The sequence below is a fragment of the Narcine bancroftii genome, chromosome 3 (genome assembly GCF_036971445.1).
Source record: "Narcine bancroftii isolate sNarBan1 chromosome 3, sNarBan1.hap1, whole genome shotgun sequence".
Taxonomy (NCBI): Eukaryota; Metazoa; Chordata; class Chondrichthyes; order Torpediniformes; family Narcinidae; genus Narcine; species Narcine bancroftii.
The window spans coordinates 338151329-338173861 of record NC_091471.1 but is presented as its reverse complement, the minus strand read 5'-3'; the positions used below and the strand labels follow the sequence as shown (position 1 = coordinate 338173861).

Sequence of the window (22533 nt, the reverse complement as noted above, 5' to 3'; positions counted from 1 at the left end):
TGACTATCAATATTCCACCTCCATCGCCAGCTGGAGTTACATTTGGAGTCAATGCGGTGGTGAAATCCTATTGCAATGCTACCAACCAGGGTTCGAATCCAGCATTGTCTGTGAGGAGTTTGTACGTTCTCCCCATTTCCACATGTGTTTCCTCGGGGCCCTCCTGTTCAAAATATACGGGGGGTTGTAGATTAATTGGGATATTCGGGCAGCATCAGCTTGTGCATCTGAGGGGTCAGTTGCCACGCTGCATATCTAAATTTTAAAACAATTTTTAAAAGTGCATTTCCTCCATATTCCCATCAATTTCACCCCACCCCCTCCACATTCTACAGCACACCAATAAATTGGGGACAAATTAAGTCACCAATCCATCTTCAAACCCACATGACTTTGGGATGTGGGAGAAAGCTAGTGAAAATGGAGGAGACCCATATGGACACAGAGAGAAGGTGCAAACATCACTCAGACAGCACCTGAGGTCAGGATTGAACCTGGGTCACTGGACCCGTGATGCAGCTGCTCTGCTACCTGTGCTCTGGTGCAGCCAAAAGCTGTGCTGCCACATCTCTTATGCTTGATGTTATTCCACTATGAAAGACACATCAGCTGGACACATTGAAAGGGTCCCACAAATACATTCCCTCTTTCTCGGAGGAGAAGGTAGAGCCGGCAAGAACAGCAGCAGACTGATGGGTAAAAGCCTTAATACAGTGACCCGCCAAGTTCAGGTTCATAGTCACATGTACTGAGAATGCAGTTATAGAGGTCGTTTGGTGAGCAGACCAGTAGATATCTCACACATAATGTACCAAGTAAGACACAGAACAAGATTACAAGGGGCAGAATTACAGGAGAGATTGGTTGTTACGGAGTAAAGCAGTGGTTCTCAATCTTTTTCTTTCCACTCTCCTACCATTCAAGTATTCCCTATACAATGGGTACTCTGTGATTAGTAAGGGATTGCTTAAGGTGGTATGTGGGTGGAAAGAAGATGTTTGAAAACCACTATTTAAATTGTACTTAATTGACTCGTTATGCACAAGGTTTCAGAACTCCAAAGCAAATGGTCCACTGACAATTTTCTCTCAAGCAAAATATTTCAATAACAATTGGGTCTCGAGCAATAATTCTCAACCTTCCCTTCCCACTCACATACGACCTTAAGCAATCCTTCGCTAATCACAGAGCACTGGTGGCATAAGGATTACTTAAAATGGTATGTGAGTGAAAAGAAAAAGGTTGAGAATCACTGGAGTAAAGCACTATTGTGAGGTTCATTCAGGATTCTGATAACTGTGGGAAGAAACCGTGCTTGAATCTGGTGGTACATGATCTCACACCATGAGTCTTTTTCTTTATAGGATGGGGTTGAAAGTAGTGTGACCAGGGTGGAACGAGTCTTTTAATATGTAGTCGGCCTTTTCAGAGCAAGATGAGTTATAGAAGGAATCGATGGAGGGGACTGGAGGGGATGTGAACTATCTTCACATTCCGCTACTGTTTCTTGTGGTCTTGGGAAGAGCAGTTCCTATACCACATGTGCCGTAATAGGATGCTTTTAATGGCACATCAGTAGAAATTGTTAAGGGTGGCGTGCCAAATTTTCTCAGAAGTTGAGCCACAGGGGCACTTTCTTGGCTATTGAATCAATGTGGGTAGACCAGGATAAGTCACCGGAGGTGTTTATTCCCATGAACTTAAAACTCTCTGCTATCTCCACCTCGGCACCGTTACTGCGGATTGGAGTGGAAACTCCACCCCGCCTCCAGAAGCCTATAACCAGCTCTTTGGTCTTGCTGAAATTAAGGATACTGTATTCCTGGCACCTAGCCAAAGACCCTAAAGAAAGGGACTATCACTGATCTGGTGGTCATTGAGACTAAAGCCAGCATCAGTTTAGAAAGCATCATATTCAATTGTGTGATCAAACCTCTTCATCCTTCTTGTGTCCTCTTCCTCCATGCCACAAAGAATTCAAATTTACATGTTGTGTCAACATCCATCTCCTTCTTACCCAAACCTATTCTTTTGGCCTTCATCTGGATAAAGTCTCTCACCACCCTCATACAACCATGAAGAAGACAGTACATTCCTTAATCTGAGAGAGCCAGATGGCAACTCAGACTCTAGCACTTTGCAGAGGATCTATATGTGATGAATCAGTGGACAGTCAAGGGCTGTCAAGGTGCCCAGGAGCCCACTATCACACATTAATCCTGCCACAGCAGGCTTAGTTGATGCCCAATGAAACACTTCCCAAGTCTCATGTGAAAGCTCACAGAACATGACAAAGAGCGCAGGACTCGCATCTGATGCAGTTTTGCACAGATATCCTTTCCTGCACAGCTCAAACTCCACTCTTGCGAACCCATTAAGCATCTCCCCCTTCTGCTTCACGCTGCAGGACACATAATGAATCAGAACCCACCTTGTGACCTATCTCTTCTGCGGCTCAAGAAGCATGAAAAGGTTACTTAAAGATGCAGGTGTGTTCTGTTGTGCTGCAGTTACATCTCAGTGCTCATTATACCTGCAGTACCACATGTGCAGTCATTGGATGGGTGCAAAGAGCCAACTGTAAGTAGCTATTGAGCGTTCCCATGAGGCCCCTCTTTGGACATTACATTAATTGAAAAATAGTATGCACAGCAGCCCACTGAATTATTTTTTTTAAACTTTATTTATTCGTTCAAAAAACAAATAATATATGACATATACAGCAATTAAACATGAACATGAACATTTTTTTCTATATATATATATATAGATTAAAAAAGAAATACGAAAAGAAAATAACCCCCCTTCAGCCAACTCTCCTAAGGAGAGCCATAAAAAAGAAAAAAGAAAGAATATTAAAGAAAAAGTTAAATATACATATTAAAATCTAATCAATATAAATTGAAATGTAAATATTCCGAGTATAACAGCCACTTATTAATTTAAAAATTATAATTATCATGTGAAACATACATAATTTTTCCATTATTAAACAATATTTCATCTCATGCCATCTATTAATATCAATCATATTTGTATCTTTCCACGTACTAGCAATACATTTTTTTGCTATAGATAAAGCTAAATATGCAAAAGCAAGCTGGAACTTATCTAATCCCAAGCCTTTCAGAGGTTGCAAACTACCCAATAAAAATACTGTTGGATCTAAAACTATTTTAATCTGATACAGGTATTCTATAAACGATTGAATTTTCTTCCAAAAAGATTGTATATGTATACATGACCAAACAGCATTAAAAAAAGTTCCAACCGTATCACCACATCTACAACACAAATCTGATTCATCAAAACCATACTTTTTAAAATTTTTCAGGTGTCAAATATAATTGATGCAAAAAATTGTAATTAATCATTGCATAACGTGCATTTATAAACCGAGTTACACGATCATAACAGATATCTAACCAATCCTCTTCAGAAAAAATAAAACCAATATCCGCTTCCCATTTAATTTTAGATCTATCCCAACCCTTTTTATCCATACCATCCTGTAATATTTGATACATAAATGAAATATAACCCTTCTCTGGTACCTTCATAAGAGAAGTCTCAAATTTAGTCATTTTAGGTAAAATCATATCTCTACCAAACATACATTTTACCAAAGATCGAATTTGATAATAAAGAAATAAAGAATTCTTATCAATACCAAAATCTTCCCTCATCTGATTAAAAGATAAAAACTTACCCTCTTTAAAACAATCTCCCAAATTTTTCACACCTTTAAATCTCCAATGCAATAAACTTTGATTATGTATTGAAAAAGAAATAAGTTGATTATTATACAACGGAGTCAAAACTAATAATTTACCCCTAAAACCTATCATTGTATTTTTCTTTATCCATAACTTCATTTAATGTTTTAGTATAGGCACACTATATTGTTGTAATAAATTTATATTCCACCTAAACAAAAACTGATGTATTTCAAATTCAGAAATACTTGCCATCTCAATTTTAGCCCAACGAGGAGGCCGTACCAAATCCATCAATGAACTAATACATTTAAGTTGGGTTGCCTCATAATAATTTTGAAAATGCGGTAAACGTACTCCCCCTAATTCATATTTCCAAGTTAATTTATTCAAAGCTACTCTCGAAAATTTACCCCTCCATAAAAACTCCCTAACCATTTTATTTAAATCTCAAAAAAAAATTTTATCAAGTAAATACGGAATAGATTGAAACAAATATTGTATACGCAGAAAGATATTCATCTTAATTGTATTTATCCTTCCCATTAAATTAATAGGTAAATCTTTCCATTTAATCAAATCAGTTTTAATTTTTTTCATTAACGGAGCATAATTTAATTTATATAAAGATTGATAATTAACATTCAAAATTATGCCAAGATATTTAATTCGATCAGTCCACTTCAAATTAATAATATTCTTATAAACTGAATAATCTCCTTCACTTACCGGTAATATTTCACTTTTTTCCCCAATTAACTTTATATCCAGAAAGACATCCATATTGTATTAAACATTCCTTCAAATGCAAAAGTGACTGAGCTGGGTTTATTAAATACACCAATACGTCATCAGCAAATAAATTAATTTTATAGTCCTCATCTAAAACTTTCATACCTTGTATCTGTGTATTTTGTCTTATCAACTGTGCTAAAGGTTCAATCAGACCCACTGAATTATGAAGGAGTTCAAGCTGCTACATGGAAGTTGATGATGACCATTACTACCTTTTAGAGGAAATTCACATCAAGGCAGCCCTCTGGTTCACACACTTCTCTCGAATCCAGTGAGGGAATTCTGCAACAAGAGTGGTGGCAGTGACTCCTGAGAAGCCTCTCCCCTGGAAAATCTTGCTCGCTCTGCCCGCTGGCCCAAGAAAGTGAATTCCGTTTTCCTTTGAAAAATTATCTCACTAAAGAAGCAGGGCAATGAAAGTTTCTGTAGGGACAGAAGTTTAGCCCAACTATTACTTTCATTAGCTCTGAGAAAAAGATTCCGCCAGCAGCGTGGCAGAGCCTATCTGTGGATGTCCTTGGAGTCAAGTGTTGGCTTGACCAGGAAGTGTTCCTGGCAAAAAGCATTGAAAGGAACTCTTACCAAGAGCTTGGCTTCCTTTCCATTCTTCTGCAATGTCACCTTGCTCTGTGAGACTCCTTCCTTTCCATCATAAAGTCATGTAGCGTCGAAACAGGGCCTTAAGCCCATCAGGTTGATATCAATCAGACATGGAGTACAGTCCATGCAAGACACACCCAAAAACCTGATCAAAGAAGTTCTGGTCTCACAGTTATCTGGTCAGAGAGATTACAGACTCAGTCAATGAGGGTATCAAAGTGACTGCAGTCAAACACAAGTGTCTCAATGGAAGAGAACACAGATAACACAATAAGCTTAACATTTTAAAGTTTTTAAATTGACATACAGCTATGGTAACAGGCCCTTCCAGTCCACAGTCCCAATTAACCTATAATCCCCGGTATGTTTTGAAGGGTGGGAGGAAACTAGAGCCCCTTGAGGAAACCCACGCAGACACAAGGAGAATGTGCAAGCTGGTGCTGTAAAAGTGGTACGCTAATGATTAGCGTAACTCTGGCCAAACTTTTAATTTTTAATTTAGACAGACAGCACAGTAACAGGCCATTTCGGCCCACGAGTACGGACCAGGGGTGTAGGTTAATTGGGCGGCACATAATCGTGGGCCAAAATGGCCTGTTACTGTGCTGTCTGTCTAAATTAAAAATTAAAAGGTGGGCCACCCCTGCGTTAACTGCTACGCTAACTGTGTGGCCCCTAAAGTTTTTTTTTAATTTAGACATACTGCATGGTAACAGGCCCTTCCACAAATACACTAATTTTACTTACAACCTCTACTTGTTTTGAAGGATGGGAGGAAATTAGAGCACTCGGGGGGAACCCACAGACACAGGGAGAATGTACAAACTCCTTGCAGAAAGCAGTGGATTTGAACCCGGTGTAGAGCTCGTCGAAAGAACCAAAGACTTGTTGATCCAAACCAAGGCCTTTATTAGCAAAAGACAGGAGCTCTTCACAGGTGGCCGAGCAGTCCGGAATGATCCGACCTGGCTAGGGACACAACCCTTTAAGGCCCAGACAGTACGTGTGGCTAAGCTCTCAGTCAATCGCTGTAAGCACAGTCATTACATACTCTAGATACTGTAACTATATACATTGGTGATAGGTCTGTACTATCACACCCGGGCCGCTGCAATAGTGTTGCGCTAACCGCCATGGTAACCATGCCACCCTTTAATCAGGGAGATTACAGACTACCTGTGTAATCTTAAAGAACAGATTACAGACATTTAATAATGCTTCTTGTGAGATTGTAGTCTATGGTCAGTAAAATAATCTGAGATGAAGGACTTGGGTTGGTAATCCAATTTCAAAAGATTACAGGTGGTTTAGTAATCTGGTTGAATAAGCAGTTATATTTCAGCATCTGATCTGTTGTGGGATTCAAGCAACATTATCACGGGAACAGAATGCCCTCCATGTAACCAGCTCTAGCACTTTTGTCTAAAACAGAAGGTTGTGAGGTTAAACAAGAATATCTGCAAATGCTGAGGTCTAGATTGCATTTTATCTCATATGGACGCCATATGTGTATTTAAAAAAGATTGTGGGTTGAAGACACAATACTCGATAGTCCATCTGAACGTATCAGAAAGGATTGTGTTTAACACCTGCTTCCTCTTTTGAATTAAATATTAAACCAGGATTCCATGTGAGCTTCAGATTGCATGTTATAGAGTGCTCACTCTGATGTCCAGTTCAACTTTTCTCTCTAAAACAGCTTAATTGCTCATTAGTTAAGTGACCTGGGTTCATGTCCTATTTCTCAACAGTGACTACAATTTAAAACTGTATCAGTGAAACATCAGGATAGAAAGTTGACTCTTGCATGATCACTTTTATGTTGAGAAGATCATGGAATTTCCTACACAACACAGACGACATAAATTTTAAATGTGAAATTTAAATCTTTTTTTTCAAGACATACAGCACAGTAATAGCCCTCAAGCCTGTGTCACCCAAATACCCCAATTAACCTACAAGATTGGACCATCGGGATTCTAAGAATCGATTTTCCAGTCAATAAATGGCCTCTTGCCAGAGCCCAAAGAGCAAAAACAAATTGTTAGCGCTTTAATCTGTAATAAGGTTTGGTGGAAAACGAGAAAAGAGCTTCAAATTCAGGCTACAAATTCCAAACCATGTTCCCTATGAGGAACATCTCACCGAGAGAGGGACTGAACCCTTCTTCTCTTGCCCCATTGAGATTTCTGCAAGCACTGAACTTTTGGCAGAGGAAGAATGGGAATGGGTAAATCTGCAGCAAAGAACAAAAAAACTATCCAGATCCTTGCAGCAAATCAAAGTAATTGGTTTAGAAAGGAAACTTAAACAAAGGTTGTTTCCAGCTTCCCTAAAAATTTCAACCAATCATCTTAACTCTACAATCCCAACACCCGCTTGATTGAACCCAACAAAACCCTCAATGGAAACAATACCTCAATGACATACAATGACACTATAACCACAGACAAACATTATAAAGCAGTCTGATGTGTAACTCTCGAGAAATATTCACAATGGCTGAGCTAAAGATCTTTTTTTTCTACCTACCGAATAAATCAATTAGAGAGATCTAAAGATGATCAGAAGAGACTAATTTTCACTTAAAGAAACCCAAAGTATTAATTTGGTTGAATACTGCAGATGCTAGTTTTAGTTTGTTTTAAACTTCTCCCAATTTTCCATTTGGGAGTGGGGTACTGGTTCCTTCCTTCAGTAGAGATGTAAGAGTTGGTCACACGTAGAAGCAATTCACTCAGTCGATTGCATCATCTTTTATTAGAGGAGCAATCAATTCATTGCGGTTCTTTGCTCTTTCCTTCTAGGCTTCAAATGTTTCTCATCAGTATTTGTCCAGTCCTTCACTGAAGTAACTGTTAAACCTGCTTCCACGATTCTTTCAGACAGGACGTTCTGGACCAATGCAGCTCAAAGCCTCTTCCTTGGATTTTTTTTCAATGATTTATACTGAAAGCTCTTCTGCTCTTTTCTCCCATTCAAAACAGCATAATTTTGAACATGGACATCACATCTTCCCTTAGCCTCTTCTACTGTTACGAGCCCTAAGGACTCAAAAAGCAGCGGCAACAGAAATTCACCAAGACAATGGCTACTTAAACAAAATTGGTTTCATTTCTCTATACAGAATAATAAGATCAATATTTAACTTAAACCCTCCTAATTCTAAGCATGTGCGTGTGTGTGAGTGAGTGAGTGAGTGAGTGAGTGAGTGAGTGAGTGAGTGAGTGAGTGAGTGAGTGAGTGAGTGAGTGAGTGAGTGAGTGAGTGAGTGAGTGAGTGTGTGTGAGTGAGTGAGTGAGTGAGTGTGTGTGTGTGTGTGTGTGTGTGTGTGTGTGTGTGTGTGTGTGTGTGTGTGCATGCGTGTTGAAATGGTTCTTTTTCACTGTCCTGTCATTTACTGTTCACTTCTCCAAGTTCACTGGTATCAGGCAATTTTCAGTACTGTGCACAGAATTAAGCAGTCATTATATTCAACAGGTACTGGTGCCTTAACTTAAGTTGTTACCAGTCAGGTGGGTGCAGAGAGATGTTCAGTGTTCGTTGGACACGCAAATTGATTTCCTTCAATCAGCATCCTGAGTGTCTTTCTAAAGACACCTGCCTTCTTCCAGGTTACCGCAAATAGTTCTCCTATTTCACGAGAAACACAACAACCAGCCACTACAGAGATTTCAAATAGGTTGAACTCGGAACTCAAAACCCAACCTGAAATGGCGTCTTTGGCAGGCTTTTTACTTTGCGGCCTTTCACTGACTGCAGCAGCTTTTATTTCTCTCTCTCCCGCTTTCCTTTTTGCTCAGTTTCTATTTCGGTGTCTGTAATGTGATGTTTGCTTGTGAAAAGTGACCTAAACTTATTTTCCCTTTTTAAATATATATTTTATTCACTTATTCCTTGACATTACTCTCAGATAAAAGATGTTTAATCATCTTTGCCTTCTTCCATATGAGCATGTTTGGACCTAAATGTATGCCTTGCATTTAGATTGAGTCATGAACTAGATACTGTATAACACCTCAGCCCCAGGAGCAGGTCAAGCTCCAGTTTTATACTTGAGCAGATTTCTACTCTAGACAGTGCATCATCATCAAGAAATAAATATAAATATTTTTTCTTTCTTTAACTCCCTGGAATGATACTGAATTAGGGCCTGAATCCAATTACAAATCTTCTGAGAAGATCAAACCTATTTTATCCCATGCGACCACTTTCCTGTATCAGCTCTGATCCAATGCTTCTCATTTCAAATTGCTCCATCGTTGGTCAACCCATCAGCTCCAGGTCCAAAATTCTGAGAACTTTTCCTTTAATATCCCCCTTAAAATTTACATATTTGACCAAAATGTCATTTATTGACTGTATGATCTCCTCTGTGGCTTTGTGTCATATTCATCATTAATGCTTCAGAGAAGTACCTTCAGGCACCTGCCCTGTTAAGGGTTGGTGTGTGATTGGTTGAAGGACCCTTTTCGGTTCAACATAACCCAATGACTGTACTATTTTCTGTTGTAACAGATGTGTTAATGTTAATATTAATATTTAAAGTTAAGTTATAGAATTATATATAGTTTTGGTAAGGTTATTGTGGATGTTGAACAGGGTCAAAATATTCAGAAGGGAGGTATTGTTCGGAGTCAATGTGTCATGGAAAGGCAGAGCCATAGAACACTTGAAGCGGTCTTAATTGAAAATTCAAGTACTATGTGTGGAATTTTTGTGTACATTCAGCAATATGCTGGCAGCTGTTTCAAAACTCAAGCTATTTGAGTGACCTGTGCAGATGATTTGGAGTCATCCACCAATAGTTTTGGACTAAGATGAGGTCAGATATTATGGAAGAAATGAAAACTGAATCAGTGATGATTTCATGTCACATGATTTTGAGAAAGGCTATTACTGAAGAAATCAGAGATTTTGAGTCAGTTGGAAGAAACCGTACCTCCTGTGAATACAGGATTGCTTTCTCTGTCAAAAGAAGAAGTAATGTTTCAAAATCCTTTGAAAAGTATCTCCTCATGTGAATACAGGATTGCTTTCTCTGTCAAGAGAAGAAGTAATGTTTAAAAATCCTTTGAAAAGTATCTGTGCTCTTATTATTAAAAGAAGGAACACCTAGTAGTATTTTAAAAGAAAATAGCCACTCCAACAGCTCTTTTAAGAAAAGAGAGGCAGTCTCATTTGTGTCCAAAGGAATGGTCACTTTTGATTAAGAAGTTTAGAATCATCATGAAAGATACAGAGTCTGTAACTCCTAAGGAAAATAGGAAGAAGTTTGTGGAAAATAGGAAGAAGTTTGTGGAAAATCACGTATGGAGGATTGAAGAATTTTGCTTCTATGAAGGAACATTGTTTTGAAAATGACTCCACAAAATAAATTTGTGAGTTTTAAAGAAGTCTGATGATTTGATGTTTCAAAATACTTCATTATTGTTTTGTGCAACAATTCAAAGAAATCTGATGCTTCACTCTTGCTTTATAATTACTTCTGGACCACAATTTTAAAATATCCTCAAGTTCAACAAGATGTTTAAAAACTAGACTTTAAAATGAACTTATTCAGAATCAAACAAACTGTAATAGTTTGGGATTTAATAGCACACACATACATATATACATTTGTGCATAGTGGGCTTAAGTTCAGAGTTAAGTTAGAAATGTTTTGTAATTAATAGGTTAATTAAAAACTATTATTTTGAAGTCTGGTGAAGTTCTCCATTGTTGTTCCTTTCTTAGTTCATAACAAGATTTGTTAATTCGTAACATTGTTGTTGTTGTGGAGTTATAACCAGCATGAAGTCCTGAGACCCCTTCACACCAGTTGGACCCAAACTCAGCTAAGGAGATAACTTAATCATTCATCCTAAAAGGAAATGAATCATACAAGGACAAATCATGTTCATATTATTGAACTATTGGCTTCACTGTAGCAAAGTGCCATATTTGGATACTTTTCTTGATTTGTACTTCACTACCTCATCCCTATAAAATGGTAATGGACTCCATTCTCCTAGGAAGCCAATGTCGAGTTGTCCCATTGGTAATAATAAAGTGCCTCAGCAAAGCAATCTAATGATATTTTAAATGTGGATATTGGAAACAAAGACTAACTTGTTAAAGTAAATGGGAGTCAACATGAAACAAAAGAAATAGGAGTTTCATTGAGGGAATTTCATACCTCAAGGACTCAGTGGAGATCATTAAAAGAGGAATTGTCAAATTGGTGGGTGAGTTGGAAAACCCACAAATGAAAGTGTGATCATTGCCAGACAGAGTTGGGAGCATTAAAGGCCTTGAAGGGTTTGTATGAAGATAGAGTGAGGAAAAAATGAGAAGAGAGACTAAGTGAGGGGGAAAATAAAGGAAGATGGAGAGAGATAAAGAGAGGGGGTTTATAAAGAGAAAGATAAAATGAAGGGGATGGTTAAATGGTTTTAGGACAGAAAGAGAAAAGATAAAGGAACGAAGGATGTAAAAACTAAGCAACAGAGAGTAGAGTTGGAGAGGGGAAGTGGAAGGAGAGTGAGAGAGGGGATAGGGAGAAGCAAAAGACAGAGAAAGAGGATAGAGAGTGGACCAAGACAAACAAGGGGAAAACGTGCCCACTTTCATATGTACACACATGTATATATTCATACCTTTCATGACTCCACGTATTTTTCCCTAAACAGACGCAGAGTACAAGTGTGGGAGCATCAGTTTCACATTCACTAAATACACATCCTCTGCAGAGTAACGCACTCATGTAAAAATAGGATTTCCAACTGGGAGATGTTAATTTCCCATCCTACGCTGGTATAAACTATAGTCTTGAACAAAATTATAAAGTCTGTGGGAGATTTCACATTTCTCTTTACTAAGAAGGGCTGATTTTCTTTCAGTGGAACCGATTTCTAAAAGATGTTTGTAGCACCTAGTATTTAGCAAGAAATTGTACATTCCACTTTCAGGCTATATGCATAAATGTCACTCAGAATAGTGTCTCTCTGTAAATTGGTGCTGTGCTGGAAATGCATGTCTGCTTACACTATCATTCTCCTCAGCAACAACATGAGCTGCAAGACCTGTTCTTTCACCTCATCCTTTCCCAGTATCCACAGAACTAACAGATGAAGCATGATTTCCAGTCTGGTGCAGTGCCTTTGGTATTCGCAGGTAATCTCCTCTGCTTTGCAAAAACAAAATTCAGAGGAAGTGGTGGAGCACCTAGCTCCAGTGCACAAAGGCGACATAAAATATCGAGTTGGCTGTCACTTTAATTTTCTATTTCACTCTCACTTTGACAGGTTCCTGAAGACCGACATACATTTGAGATGCTCCAGTTTATCTTAAATCAGATTGATCTTCCGTCGAATTACATCCATGTGTGATTTCTGCTTCTATCTGGGTGCTCAATCCACTACTTCACGCCATTGATGGGATTGATAGAACTGCACATTTTTATAATTATGCAGCTCAACCATATTGTGTACTGTTTCTCGATTAATAATGACAGGTCAGTAATAACTTTGACAAATAAATAGTGGAGTTGTTAATCAATTGTTGATCAAAGAGAGAGCAAAAGAGAGAGAGAGAGAGAGAGAGAGAGATGTGAGCATCTATGTATGTGAACATTTGGTTATCTACATTTCTAAATAGACCTGTTTCAGCTGAACGAATATTAAGAAAAGTAGACCAGTTAACACAAACAACTTGTGTGTGGTTTACTCTCACAGTACAAAATGTTTTACAAAGTAAAACAAACATTCAAAAAACTCTTGCAATGGTGGTGGGGAGGGGGTGTTGTCGTGGTCCAAAAACAGGAAAGTGAGTAGTGAACTATAATAACTTACTTAAACACTAATGTGTTCAAGTTTCCAAGTACCAGACTGGACTTGTGACATTGAACTTTCACTTGCCCTGTTCTCTTTTGACCCTTGCAACCACAAGAACCATTTCTGGGTTCTCATCGGGAAATAGACATCCAAAGACTCATTCTTTTCAACCACTTTTTGGCACAGGAGCAGGTCTTTCAGATCCCTACCTCTGTGGCAGCCTTCCGGATAGATCACGTGGTTCTATACCTGGACTCTATTAACCGGTCTTTCATTTAAAATTTCCAAGTGGTCTAATTTTGAGGCTTTACACTGCATTTTAAATTTCAATATTTTCATGTCCTCATTATAGTTAATGAGTATCTAGCCTGAATTCTGAGGTCCATTTTCCCAGCTGTCCATCAAGCACTGCTCCCCATTGAAATGTCTCATCCAGCATCCAACTCCAGAGAAACTCCATCATTGTAAAAACTACAGAATTTATGTTTGAGGTAGAATACTGTGCAGATATGGATGGGATCTGTTGGACACTCCACGTTTTCGACCTGTGATGGTTTCCTGAACTACTCCCGAGTGCTATTGAAAACCACCCAGTGGATTGGAATCTCATACAGTATAGAACATCCCCGAAGGTCAAGAGTGAATCAAATGGATTTTTAACAACCTGACAACCTATTGATTTTTAAACACATTTGTGGAAACAACTTACTGAAAATAGACTTCTCAACAACTTCAAATATATTTAGTAAAATCCAAATCAGATCATTAATATTGGGATGCCTTGGCTTATTTTGGATCAAATCACTTTTGCTCTTAAAGTTACCCAGTGCCAGAATTAGAAGCACCTTAATGATGTTGTACTGCAGTGAGGGCTGGAGAACATGACACCATCCAGTGCCCAAGGCTCACAACAAAATTGCCCATTCTCCATTTAACATACCATAATTAGTGGACACAATGGCCCAATAGAGTTGCCCAAAACATTGATTTGTCATTGGATCATAGAGTCATAGAAGCACACGGCACTGAACAGGTTAATGCATCCATGCCAATGCAATTGGCATTCTGGGCTTGTTCCATTTGATCTATATTCTTCTAAATTCTTCCTATTCATAAGTTGACCTCAATTTTTTTTTAAAATGTGGCAGGTGAAAGCTGCTTATAGGCTTCTTTTTGCTTGAGGAATATGTTCTGTGTTCAATGGCCATTCCTATGTTAGCCAAAATAATGACATTTCAAGCTAGAGGGAGAAAAAGGATTGCTAGTCTATCAAACATTTCAGTCAGCTCCCAAATTAGATAAATGAAATGGTTTTTTTTTTAATCAGGCTCTGCTTCATTCCCCTCTGTTATTCTACCCAGCACATACTGGGCACGCAACTCCTCAGTAATTAACTGCTCATTGTTTGTGTCAAGGGTTTCATTAGCTCTCAGTGGATGACATATGGCACAAAAATGCTCAACAAAGTCACCGACTACTGACATGACACATGCCCACTGATTCCTCACCACACACAGCAGCAAAGTGCCAAAAACCTGCGCTCCAGCCCTCTGCCAACTCTCCTCCGTAGGCCTGTTACTCAGAGAAGTCCAGAGTGATTCCAAAAACCATCGCACAACGCTGCTCCTCCTCCTGCCTTTAACCCTCCAAAACCCGCCACTGGAGCCGATGCTCCATAACACTGAGGACTTTTAAAAATAAAGAAAGGTACAAGTACTTGATCAATGAATATTGGCTGCTCATACCATGGCCAGTGCACATGCTGAATAGACTGCCTGAATATGATTCTGGTAGGGTTGGTCTTTGAAAGGAAAGCAACAGAGCATTTTCTCTGGCCTTTCCATCCATTTACTCTATCATTTTGGTGCATCATTGTACTGATGTATATGACAAGAAACAGAATTATCAGTTACACCCCCCTTTTCCACAGGCATCCTGTCCCAAGAATTAACTGGGAAAAGGAACAGTGTCCAAATGCCGGCGTCAAACGATGTCATTAACCACCTCTACCCCATCTTAAATCCCCGGTGTTCGCTGACGCCAGCGTGCTGATAGAACCAGTAGAAAAGGGACAGTGGAAAGTCGCCCATTTCCAGTTGGAGGTAGAACACTCTGACCCGCGGCGATGAGTTAAGGGTGGCCCAGTGGAAAGGCACAAATGGCTCCCTATTCCGGGACACCGCACTGGGATGCCAGTGGGGAAAAAAGGGCTACACATCTAAGCTGGGTCCAAATAAACCCTTGCTGTTGATGCAGCTCTTTTAAGCTAAAGGACAGTGAACCCTTTCCTGCTCTGTTACAAGCTTCCCAAAAAAAATGCAAATAGCAGGAAGAATCCAGCAGATCGAGCAGCATCTGTGGGGAGGGAAACAAATAGTGGAAGTTCCTATGGAGACCCCTCCTGCTGCTCCCCCACAGGGGCTCTCCTGGCTCCCGACTGAGATCTTGAGCAAATAATGAGGAACTCAGCGGGCCCAGACACTAACCACGGTGCCAATGTGGGTAGAAATTGTTGACTGACCACGGATGGTGTCTGGCCCGCAGAGTTCGTTTTCGCCCCCTCCCCCTCTCTCCTCTCCCTCCCCCTCTCTCCTCTCCCTCTCCCTCCCCCTCTCTCCTCTCCCTCCCCCTCTCTCCTCTCCAGTATTTGCTAGCTCTTAGTTCTCCCCTCAATCGAGACACCGGGAGATGGCGCCGCCGCATTCGCTTTTAAAATGTGCCTTGTTAACTTGCAGAGCCCCAATTTAACCCGTGCCGTTCAGGGACTTGGCCCCTCGCAGTAAATCACAGCAACACTTGCTCGCTACAAAGGAGCACCTATTCGCCTTACACTTGCATGCAGAAACCATGGGTGGGGGGTCCTGACTGTTCAAATATTGATCAGCCCTTTCTTAAAATGTGAACTCCAAAGTGAACCTGGACATCAATGCCAACTCATGCTCGCTGTGACGCTGAAAGACCCGTCTCTTGCCTGCTCCCACTGAAATTCCCAGGGCCCCCGAGTGAAGTCCATTAAGTACTCATCTTGCTGTCTTAAAATTGTGCAGTGATTTTCTTTTTAAAAAGCTTTCATTTATAAGATACGGTTTAAAGATGACAAATTGACGTTGACATATAATTGCAAACTTATCATATTGTCCATCAACGTCGATCGGCTGCAAACAGGGGGATTCCAAAGGAACATTAAACATCATCGACTCCGACTGATGTACATTAGTAGAGGCACCAATTCCAGCTGCTTCTTTAGTCATAAGCGCCATTTTTTTATTATTCCGAGTTGGGATGAAATAAAAAGTTTGCATAAACCTTGGTCCCTTCCTGTACATAGACCCCCCCCTCCCCCCGACCACTTGTCGGGGCCGGGTGAACACTTCAGCGGCCAGCAGAAGAGAGGGGAGGGGGGCAGCAGCGAGCCGGGTGGACTTCCACCAGGGAGCGGCGCAGGAACAACGTCGGGTGGAGGGGAAAGGAAAGTGGGACACGCTAGGGAGAGATGTGGGCCTGAAACCCGGGGATAGTACAGGTGAGCCGAATGGTCTGCATCCAGTTGATTCTGTGTAAACTGGCAACCAGACTCCAGACGAGAACGAAGCAGCTCCAACTCATTTGAGTTTACACTGGGCGCTTTTATTACCCCTGATGGCCAGAGTCCGCAAGGATCGGATAGGATAGCTTGTGCTGACGTTGTCGATGAGGGGAAGAGGGCTGAAACTTTGCTCAAACTCCTGTGCTCAAGGGGTTATAATAACAGAGAACTGAGTGAGAACTGAGGGGGGGGGGGGGGGGTTGCATTGAAGAGGCTCCGAAACAGACATGAACATGAAGAGAATGGAGGGACGTCTTATCAAGTGCGGGTAACAGGGGCTGTTGATTTGGGCATCATCTTCAATCAATCCCAGCCACAGATAAAGATGACTTTGAATGGGATTGCGAGGTTCCAGGGAGATGAATTATATTTGACGTATGACTAGCTCCGATAAAGGCTTTTCGTGTGGTGTGTCCCCCTCCGACCTGAGCGCAATTCTTTGCAAACTCGGCAGGATACAAAGTGAGGAGGCCACGCTGTGGGGAGACGGTCCCGGGGGGAGGTGGGGGGGGGGGGGGGTAGAGAACCCAGTGTTACTTCTCTGGGATCCTGGCTATCATTATATACCCCGCAGTTGGGGGAGGGCGGGGGATACCGCGACCACGGTTTGGCGGGGAGGGAGAATGGGGAGCAGGGATGCGCCAGAGGGCACTTTGCACGTTTTCCCCGTGGCTGAGAGAACGGTCCTTGTGTATCGGTTCCATATTTGGACACAGTGCCGGTTATCTCAGGTGTGGGTAAGTGCCCACGGGGAATCCAGGGGGAGTTACTGGCCAGGTGTGAGATGGGAGGGTGCGCGGAATCAAGGGAAGTGGCACGGATGGGAATTGTTCCGTTGACAGCCCTTTGGGCTGAAAATGACCTCCTTGAGGTCGTCCCGACCCGCGGGTGGGTGGATATCAACGATCCTCTGGGTGGAGGGAGCAAAATCAGTGACCCCTGGTGAGGGCGAGATCCTCTTCTGAGAGAGCAGTGGGTGGTTGTACGGTCAGTGACCACACCGCTCTCCCTCCTACTCTGGGGTAGGGAGAGGGGAACCGGGATCAAGACCATGTTGTGGTCAGGCGCAGGTTGGATGAGGGTCATTCGTCCCGGGGTTGGGCCAGGAATCAGGACCAAGTCCCCGGCTGGGGAAACGGTCCCGGGGGTGGGGGTAGGGCGGGAGTAGAGAAGCCAGTGTTACTTCTCTGGGATCCTGGCTATCATTTTGTACCCCGCAGTTGGGGGGGGGGGGGGGTGGAATACCGCGACCGCACTCTGGGAACGGTTTGGCGGGGAGGGAGAATGGGGAGCAGGGATGCGCCAGAGGGCACTTTGCATGTTTTCCCCGGTTGCTTTTGATAGGGATGTGGAGTAGAGGTCCGTGACCCAGAGTTGGGGTGTAGAAGAGTCTCTGACCCCGGGGTGGAGTGTTCCAGGGAGGGCCAGTCATCCCAGGTAATGATGCAGAAGGATGGTCTGTAACCCTGGGATGGTGTTCGAGGGAGGGTCAGTAACACGGATTGGGAGCGTGGACTGTAGGCTGGTGAGTCTGGGTGGGGTCGCCGAGGGAGGTTCACCCAGGGTGGGGTTGTAAAGGCTTAGTAACCCCAGGGTGGGGCTGCGGATGCTCAGTAACCCTAGGGTGGGGTTGTAGAGGGTGAGTAAACCCCAGTCTAAATTTGGGGATGTGTAAATATTGATCCCGGTTGGGAGGAGGATCAGGTTTGGAGCAGGAATCAAGGATAATAACCCCATTCTGAAATCGAGGAGTGAATCTTCCCCCCACCCCTCCCTTTATCCTCGGTGCACCCTCCGCGCTCTCCCTCTGGGTGACTCGGCGTGAAGGGGCGAGGCGCCCACCTTACCTGTACCACTGCAGCCCCTTCCCGTAGTGTCTGTCGAAGAAGTGGGGCTCGGCTCCCAGCGCCCTAACCGCCGGATGCAGCCGCATGAACTCCAGAAGAGCGCGGGTCCCTCCCTTCTTCACGCCGATGATGAGCGCCTCGGGCAGCCGGCGGAGAGCGCACCATAAGCGGCTGGTCGCCCTGGCCGTGCCGTTCAGCCGCCGGGCCGCGGGCGGCCGTCCCGCCTCGGGAGCTCCGCTGCCCTGCTGCGGCTCGGCCCCATCCCCGACCGCCGGCGTGTACGATCCCGACGAGGGCTCCTCGTCTCCGGGCTGCGCGCTGACCGTCCTCCCCGACTGTCCTTGCCTGCTCACGCCGGGCTCCAGCGGGATGGAGTCACAGCAGCCGGCCAGCAGGTAGAAGCAGAAGAGCGAGAGGGTGAAGAGGGAAAGCATGGCCAGCAGTTTGTGGAGGAACCTGCCGAGACGGGCACAAGTGGAAGGGCTGCGCTGGTGTAAGGTCCTACATGCCATTCCTCAGGGCGATGCCCATCTTCACCCATCCTCCGGCATCAGTACCTCTTCTCCGCCACCCTCAGCATCAGTCCATCGCCTGCAAACTCTTTAATGAACCATCAACTCAACTTTGTTTTTATCCCCGCCTGGTGCGACTAGAGAACCCAGTCACCGTGTACTGGAGCAGTGTGTGTGTGTGTGCTTCCTCCGACAGGCTGGCTGCTGTGTTTAATTCCCTCTCTCCCTGTCCTGCTTCATTCCAGCTCTCGCCATCCCTGGCTCCCGGCACTTTTCATTCATTGATTGATTCATTCATTCATTCCGGCTGCACAAACTACGAACCAGCTGGACCGCCACACCAGCCATTTCTATTGGTTCTGACCAGAATCGTGGGCGCGCATATGCAAATGCAACGCCTTCTAATTGGACCGAGCGCCACAGGGGCGGGGTCCCTCTCCATCATTGCATGGAGGGTGCCGTGTTTTCAAATTCCCATTTCTGGAGCAGAAGTCAGATGATTCATTCTGCACAGTAAAAAGGAATATGGATGACCAATAGATGCTGTGATTCACTCCACTGAGTTGATTGTAACATGATGCTGGTGTTTACGAGACTTTCTGTCATGTGCTGTGATCGTCAGATGGCAGAACCAACACCAAATGGATCTGATGTGACTGTAAAAAAGTTGACTGACAATATCGAACTTCAAGCACTGGTTAAAATGGTTGAGGGTCTTGCAAACCCATAACTCATCCAATTCAAGGGTGTCCCAATCAATCACAGGAAAGTCTTGGTCAGAGCTAAAGAAAACAAGGGAGCATTGTCCGTTTTCTTTATTCTGATAGTGAAGGGCTTGGAGTTCAGGCAGATAAATAGAATTAATGTATCAGTCATTCGGGATCTAATGGGTGCAAACTTGAGGGATGGTTTATGGTCACCATACTCCCCACAGACTTAGTTCTGGCCACTATCACCTTTGAGGACTCGAGATCCACTCCTGAAACTCAAGTAGCACAATTGAGACTGAAATTCCTTGCAGCATTTTGAATGTGTCCCCTTTTCAGAGGAAATATTGTTGGTCGGTGTTACGGGTTATATTATATATAAATATGTATTTCAAAGAGATAGATTGTGGGGGTTTAGTGTGGGTCACTTCACAAGCAGATACTTCACATCTCATTTAAAATGCAAGAGCTTTGCTGAAGCTGGATATTAAGCACCAGTGATTTTGCAAAGACAATGGACCGGCTTTGGAAATTCTTTCCAAAGCAAGTGCTGATAAAGATCTTTCAAGGATTGGGCTTGGAGCCTTGGGAGAAGTTGTTTTTTACAACCAGAAAGAGGGGAAATTTAAAAAAAAAACAGGATTTCTCTTAGAGGGCAAGAGAAGTCAGTTCTGCAGTAGCTTTTGGAGGCTCCAAGATGGCAAGCTGGGAGGCTTGTTGAAAACCCCATTTTGAAGATGGATTGTGAGTTCTGAGTTCAGCCTGTTCAAAACCCTCGTAGACCTTACAAGAGGAAATGCTGGCTAGAGTGTTTCTCCTGACATAAGGAAAGCAAGAGGAACTCTGTAGTGACCTGGAAGAAGAGGTTATCATTTTAAAAACCCATGATGGGGCAAGTTTCTTCAGCAAGACATTGAAGTGACTAATTGGAGGAAATTGGTTTGTGTGTGTCCAACGAAGCAACAAATATCTCTCTAAAACCAACAAGAAACTTCCTGAGTGGTAACCATTTAACTTTAAGCACCAGAGCCTGGTGAAAATTCATAAATGTTCAATTCTGTGCACAGATAGGAATTGCCTGATACCAGCGAACTTGGAGAAGTGAATGATGGGACTATTAAAACACTTTCCTGAACATATACACATTACATCAACACATTACATATATGTGTGCTTAGAATTAGAAGGGGGTTAATTTAGATTAAGTTGAGTTAATAGTAATAAGTTAAAGTTTGATCCTGTTTTTATGTTTAAAGAAAATTAAAAGCAACTTTTGTTTAAGTAACCATAGTCTTGGTGAATTTCTATAGCAGCTGGGTTTTGGGGTCCTCTGGGCTCATAACATTGGGAAATGTTTAATCTTGTGAACAGTACCCTCAGACAGATATAAAAGATTTCATGGCATTGCAAGAGTTCTAGGTAACTGTCTTCTGGGTAACAGATAATAAACTTCACTCAATATTATGAAAACAAATGATCTTGTCATAGTTTTAAAGAATTTGCATGCAAATTAGCTGCTGTTTTCCTACTTTGTTAGTACATTTCAAAAGTGTTTCACTGATTGCAAAGAGCTTTAAAATGTCCTCAAATATGAATAAAGCAATATATATGCACAACATTATTCATTCAAAATATTTTCTAATCAACATCTAACCTTTGCCCATTTTAGTTTTGCCATCATCCCTGAATAGCTCAACTAATTTTAAAGTCATGCATTTATCTATCTCCATTCAAAGACAGATTCTTTTATTCAGTCTAATAATATTTTATTCTTTCTCAATTAGAATACTCTTTCAATCTTTGATTGGGGGAGGGGATGAGAATAAAATTGTGACTTCAGGATTTTGCCAGCTATAGTTTTTCCATGGCATTCATTATTAGTGGTTTTGGAAGAATTAGAATTGTTTCTTCTTGCTCCAAGAATTGCTTGCTGTGTCCTTTCATGCAAAAACATAGCTGATATGAACTACAAAGAGCTTCAAAAGGGTTTGGTTCCTTGGTAAGGAACTCATACAGAATGCCAGTACTTGGAATTCTCATCCTCCAGTGTAGCATGAACCACTGTTAAATGACTGGCTTTATCCAAAAAAAAATTGTACCAGAATATAAATGCTTGATGTCTGATAACATGATAGATGGATCATGCATTCGAGCAAGGGTTTTATAATTGATCCATCAATCTCCATGGAAATGGTGACACTCAATGTCAATCATGGTTCGCCTAGTGATGTTCTTGCTTTTGAGTTAGAAAGTTGCTGTTGGAAGGGTAGTGCGGGAGAAATGCATGGTCTGTGATTTTTGTATATGTGATGTCAAATTAAGGTTTGCTCTCCAAGGTAGAAGGTAAACATTATTTAAAGAACAGAAAGAGCACTCTCTCCAGAATCCTGAGCAATTTTTACCCTCCAATCAGGATACAATTGAAGATTCTGGACCAAAAATTAATTGCCACGGTGGTTGTCCTAATATGCTGGGTGTTATTTAGTCTGAGTGTGGATTCTTTTTCTTTAGTCCACATTAAAATATTAAAGTTCATGGGAAGAATTAGACAGGGTGCACACAGACATAATCTGCCACCCTCCATTCACAAGAACACCCATCTGCTCAAGATGGACTGGATATTATGCATACCCAAACAAGGGTATTGATGCAACAGGGATCAACATATAGAGTTCTACCATTTTCTGGACAAAATACTCGAAGTTGAACTACCAGTCAGAGAAAAGCACTAATTTCTCCTTGGTTACTGTCTTGGTGAAATATTTTAAAATCATCCCCACCCAAAAGGACCATTGGGAACATTTTGAATTTCTGTTGCATGGCTAGAAATTGGAACCAGATCTTATTTTCTGACTCTACTGTATGTGTCAGCTCCAGTGCGACTGCTGCAGACACAACTTTAATGGGGGTCAGTCATTCCTGGACATTGCACCATCACAGTCTTTCATCTGGACGA

General features: G+C 42.0%; 1 protein-coding gene across 1 annotated transcript in view; it reads right to left on the bottom strand.

Moving 5' to 3' along the window:
• The window catches only part of hs3st3l (heparan sulfate (glucosamine) 3-O-sulfotransferase 3-like), a 160253-nt gene extending 141154 nt beyond the window's left edge, over positions 1-19099 (bottom strand). Inside the window, exon 1 of the mRNA XM_069929470.1 lies at positions 18359-19099. Coding sequence (XP_069785571.1) covers positions 18359-18870 — 512 coding nt within the window. The 5' untranslated portion in view covers positions 18871-19099. The remainder of the gene's footprint in view (positions 1-18358) is intronic.
• Positions 19100-22533: the final 3434 nt, after the last annotated feature.